Genomic DNA, 5,871 nt, shown 5'->3' on the forward strand with positions numbered 1-5,871 from the left:
CAGATTCAGATTTAATTCCAAATGTAAAAGCTGCAAAGGCTGGCATATGTCATTTTTGTGTCCCGATGAAAAAGGTGCTACCAGTATTAAAGAAAATCTAAATTCCGAAAAGAAAAAAGGTAAAGCCAGTAACAGTACAGATAGAGTTAGAAACTCTGAGAGTGGTAATGGAGATGTTGTTGGTAGTTCAAGCAGTAGTGTTGCTGCTATAACTGAAGTTTTAAATTGTGAGGTTGAGGGATATACAATTTTGCCAACTTTTAATATTTCAATTAAAGGTACCAATCTCAGGGTCCTTAAAGACACTGGATGTCAAGCAAATTACATTGAAGAAAATTTGGCTCAAGATTTAAATTTGAAAGTTGTAAATAATGGAGTTTCTTTAACCATTAATGGTATTAATTTCTCTAAGAGTTATAAGACTAAACAAGTTGAAATTGAGTTGCCAATTGGTAGCAATAGTTACATTGTATATGCATTTTGTCTTCCCTCAATTGATGTTTCATTGCAGTTACCTGGGTTAAATGAAGTAGTCAGTGGGTTTGTTTCAAAGGGATACAAGCTAGCAGATCAGGGATTGTTAAATTCTACAGATAGGATAGACAATATTAAATTTATATTAGGATCAGAGTCCTTGCATTGTATCCCTGAAAAGGATATAGTATTTGGAAAATCCAATGACTCCATTTATTCTGATACATGCTTGGGTATATTATTAAAGGGAGACATAAATAAATTAAAGAGCAATTTAAGATTCTTGAAGCCTTGTTCTTCCATGAAGTCAAATGTGCAACATATGTTAAAAGCTGTAAATGTACTTCCAACAGGGACGAAAGAGAACGTTTCAGTAGAATCTTCATCTTTAAATGACCTGGAGACTTCTAATACATATGAGTTGTTTGATGATGATGGTCAGATAATAGAATCTGAGTTGAATAGTGCTACAAATGAATGCTTAGAACTCTCTTGTAAATATTATGTTGGGGAAGACAGAGGTCAATATCATGAAGATAATGTAGAACTGAATGACAGGCTTATAGAGTATGCTTTAGAAGAAACCCATAGAACTGCTGATGGAAGATTGTGTATGCCACTGTTATGGAACCCGAAAGTTAGTCATCTACTAGGCCGCAACTACAATTTAGCCAAATCAGTGTTGAAAACCCTTACATCTAAATTAGAAAAATTACCTGATAAGTTAGCCTTAGTAAATGACACCTTTAAGACTCAGGAGACATTAGGCATCATAGAAAGAATCGATAATATTGAGGATTTTATGGATACTCATCCTGAACATAGTTTCATGCCTTTCATGGGGGTCTTTAAACCAGAGAGGGATACCACTAAATGCCGTGTAGTTTTTCTTTCTAATTTGTATGAAAAAAGTTCTAAATCCCCAACTGCAGTTAGTCACAACATGGCAATATTTCCTGGGCCTTCATTAAACCAAAAGTTAGCCTCCGCTCTCCTACAGTTAAGATTTGGTAAGTTTTTATTATGCTTTGATCTTGAAAAGGCATTCAATCAAATTGCTTTGCCAGAAAAGGATCAAAATAGGCTACTGTTTCTTTGGTATAAAAATATTGAGAAAGCAGATTATTCATTAGTAGGGTATAAATGTTCTAGGTTAAGTTTCGGATTGAGGTGTAGTCCCACAATCCTCATGTTGGCCCTCTTTAAAATTTTGATATTGGATGAAGCGCCGGACTCTAAAATTAACAGGATGAAGTCTCTTGTATATCAACTAATGTATATGGACAATGGGGCATACATTACAGATGAGGAAGCTGATCTTAAGTGGGCATATTCTGTGCTTCCTGATATATTCATACCTTATAGATTTAACTTGCAACAGTTTGCAACAAATTGTTCATCTCTACAAGAGAATATTGATGAATATTTTGATAAAGTGACTTCTGACCCTATTAAACTGCTAGGTCTTCAGTGGCATCGTTCCACTGATAAGATTTCTACCAAAGCAATCGTTTTAGATATTTCAGCAAACACTAAGAGACTTATTTTGAAGTCTATTGCTAGTCATTTTGATGTATACAATTTTAATGCTCCCCTTCTGAACAGAGCAAAGCTATTTTTGCACGAATTGCAAGTTCAAAGAAATTTGGGATGGGATGATACCTTGACAGACTCTCAAGTGAGGGAGTGGCGTTGTATTGCCAGGCAGGCAAACTCTGCTCCACCAGTTATGTTGGACAGAAATGTTGGAAATAGGGAGGATTTATATGATCTTGTAGGATTTGCCGACAGTAGTAAGGTCATGTTTGGTTGCGTCATTTACCTTCTTAACTTGAATACAAATGTTGTTTCTTTCGTAATGTCAAAATCGAAGATCGTCAACAAACAATTGGAGTCAAAATCCATTCCGTCTCTTGAGCTTCAAGCATTGTCTTTGGGTACAGGGTGCTTAATTGATTTATATCAAGATATTGCTGGAGATCGGTGCATTGAAGCTATAAAGATTAATAAATTGCGAATGTACTCTGACAGTCTGGTTACGGTTAGCTGGGTCAACTCGTATGTGCATAAGTTGGATAAAATGCAGAAACGCTCAGTGTCTGTTCTTAATAGACTAGAACATATTGCTAACTTGTGTGAGGCACATCAGGTGGAGTTTTCTTTTGTTTCGGGTGTACAGAACCCAGCAGACTGTGTAACTAGACCTGTTTCTCATAATCAGTTAACCAAGACTAATTTTATCACAGGACCAGATTTTTTGACTGATGCATTAGATAACACTATTAGTAGAGATATTCTTACAGTACTGGTTCCAGACCCAGATTATTCTGAAAGGGTAGAAAAGTTTGCAGGATATGTTGAAATTCAAGGCACTGATCATTCTCAATTAATTCCTCCTGAAAAAGTATCTAGTTTTGGTAAACTGGTTAATATTAATGTTTTAGTGTTAAAGTTTGTGAATTGTCTGAAAACCTCCTTAGTTCGCAAACATCCAGACAAGTATTCTCATTTGTTTCTTTACTCTGCTGATTTTAACTATTACAGGGAGGCATATCATAGAGTAATTCTGTTGGATCAGAGAAGTCAGTTTCCTGAGATTTTTGAGTACTTTAATTCTGCTTCAAAGAAATTAAGTGACATTCCACCTTTGGTTTCTCAGTTAAATGTATATCAAGATAACAAAGGGTTGCTGAGAGTAAAAAGTAAGTGTGACAGAATTAAGAAAATTAGAAAATACAGGGAGTATGGTTTTCCCCTGCTGATGTCAAAGTGTAGCCCATTAGTTCCTTTGTTAATTAGGCACACACATCTTAGCTTACATCATGCAGGGTGTTATTCTGTTATACAAGAAATTAGGAAAACTGTTTGGATTCCCCATATATTTTCTTTAGTAAAGAAGTATATAAGGGCCTGTATTGGATGCAAAAGGTTCAGGGAAAGACCTATTAAATTGAACCAAAGTTCTTATCGTGAGGTTAGAATTGATCCACCAAATGTCCCATTCCGTAATATTTACATTGATCATATGGGACCCTTTTATGTAAAGGTGAACAATTCCAAAGAAAAGTTATGGATCCTTGTCATTAGTTGCATGTGGTCAAGAGCGGTAAATCTAAAGCTGTGTGATAGTCTCTCGGTTGAGGATTTGCTAAGAGCCTTGCAGCTCCACATTTATCAATTTGGAATGCCTGAGTATATTGTCTCTGATTTGGGAACTCAAATGACTGCTGGATCCAATATTATAGAGACTTTTCTTTCTGATTTTGAAACTAAAGATTTTCTGAGAAGGCATAATATGAATGAGATCAAATTTGACCACTATTATAAGGGTAATAGTGAACTTGGGGGATTAGTTGAAATCTGTGTTAAGCTGTCTAAAAGACTGATACAAGGAGCTGTTGGTAAAAACATTTTACCATACAAGGATTTTGAGTTTATTGTATCCAAAACAGTACACCTTATTAATCGCAGGCCTATAGCCTTTAAAGACTCATTGAGGGAATATTCTCTGGAGGAATTGCCTGAAGTCATAACTCCGGAGAAGTTGTTATATGGCCGTGATCTTGTAACATTGAATATCATTCCACAGTTGCAAGGTACTACTTCAGATCCGGATTGGTCAGTTGATCCAGTGGATTTGATAAGGAACTCCTGTGAAAAACTTGTTAGAGTACAATCTAAGCTGATAGACATCTATAATAATGAATTTTTAAACCATCTTGTATATCAAGCAACAAGTAAAAAGGATAGGTATGAACCTGTACCACATAAGCAGTTAAAGGTAGGAGATCTAGTTCTTGTTAAGGAAAATATGACCAAAGCCATTGATTACCCCATAGGAATTGTTAAAGAGCTGACCAAGAATATTTACGATGAAGTTACTGGGGCTAAATTAATGCTAGGTAAAAGTCGAAGATTTGTCAAGCGTCATGTGACAAGCCTGATTCCTTTAATGTCAAGTGACTATTGACAGCATGGCTAAAACTTAAGAAAAATCTTTCACTGTTTCACAGGAAGACATTTAATCTGTATATATTATTAGTTAAGTTTATTTTGCTTTAAATTTATTTTCCATTGACTTTTCAGATGAAAATTCAATCCCTCCCCTCGGAGTGTATAAAATATATATTGAAATATATATTCCTAAAATATTTTGTTAAAAGTTTATGGATATTTTGGGTGATTGAGAAATTTTCTTTATGATCGGTAATTACCTTACCTGGAGAAACATTCCTTGGAATGGGTAATTATCTCCGTAGTTTACTTTAGAATTTCTTTGTATTTGTTTCTTTCAATTTGTTTATTGTAATTTAATTCTGGTTTGTTCAATTAATGTTTGAGGCTTTATTTTTCCTAATCACCGTAAATAAAATTGTGCTAATTAACTGACCTCAGCCTTTGTTGTGCAAACCAAAGTAAATAGGAGTTAAAGATAACTACTAACTACCTAATTTTCTGAATATTCCGAGCCAAACAACTCTACGAAGTAACCTCGAAGTCACTGTTGGAAGGGAAAACCAGTCCAACACCAACCGTCAAGGAGTGATTACTCTCGTTCACCTCACCTTACCTTGGGATATTTCATCGATTTATATTCTTTGTCGTAGTGCTGGACATTTTCTAAAGTACTCTACAACGATGGGACTCATTGTGTTTAGTGCTACGAAAACCGAGTGTAACACCATGAAGAACTAAATTAACTCTACACCTCGTCTGATGAATGTGGAGGCGACCAGCAGCAAAGGCTATGGAATTATCATACCCATGCTCTTTTTCATCCTGTGAAGTCATTATAAGGTGGGTCATTGTATTGATTGGCACAATAGTAGTGGCATTTCTTGGTGACTTTTATCATCCTCAAGTCAAAAAATAAATAAAGCCTTGAACTCAGTAATTGAAAATCGCTCTTGAAACTAGGTTTGTTTATAGGCTACTCTATAATTAAAATTATCAATTGTCGACCTTAAATTGCTTGTTAATTGAAATTCGGCCTTTTAACGTATATTCTTAAGTGATGCCCTCATCGCATATATTTCATTTGTTAATTAGGTCAAAATATTGAAATGGTTGGCTTTTGATTTGCAATTCTGGGAATTACTATTAAATTTATATTAGTTTTGGAGGTGAATTAAACTTTTTGATTTACCTTTATATATTGTAAACAATTTTAGTGTAGTCAAAAATTATATTAATATTTTCATTTAAACAATTCTATACAAATTCTGGTTTTCAATTAGAATTCGGTGGTTAAAGATTTACCTATCTTTTAGGGCTGGCTCAAGGTGGAGTGGAAAGCTTGGGACAGGAGTACATCTGCCAATGCTTCTAGGTTTGCTTTACCAGAAGCAATCGCTACTCCAAGTGAACTAGCATCAACTGACAACCAACTATATATAA

The 5,871-nt window shown here is 34.9% G+C and overlaps 1 protein-coding gene across 1 annotated transcript; it reads left to right on the forward strand.

The window, feature by feature from the left end:
- The first annotated feature begins 1,663 nt into the window (after positions 1-1,663).
- On the forward strand, positions 1,664-4,323 carry LOC137637592 (uncharacterized). Its single transcript, XM_068369742.1, has 3 exons — positions 1,664-3,176; positions 3,366-4,092; positions 4,314-4,323. The coding sequence occupies exons 1-3, from the start codon at positions 1,664-1,666 to the stop codon at positions 4,321-4,323; spliced, it is 2,250 nt and encodes a 749-aa protein (XP_068225843.1).
- Positions 4,324-5,871: the final 1,548 nt, after the last annotated feature.

The sequence above is a fragment of the Palaemon carinicauda genome, unplaced genomic scaffold, assembly GCF_036898095.1.
Source record: "Palaemon carinicauda isolate YSFRI2023 unplaced genomic scaffold, ASM3689809v2 scaffold877, whole genome shotgun sequence".
In the NCBI taxonomy this organism is placed as follows: domain Eukaryota; kingdom Metazoa; phylum Arthropoda; class Malacostraca; order Decapoda; family Palaemonidae; genus Palaemon; species Palaemon carinicauda.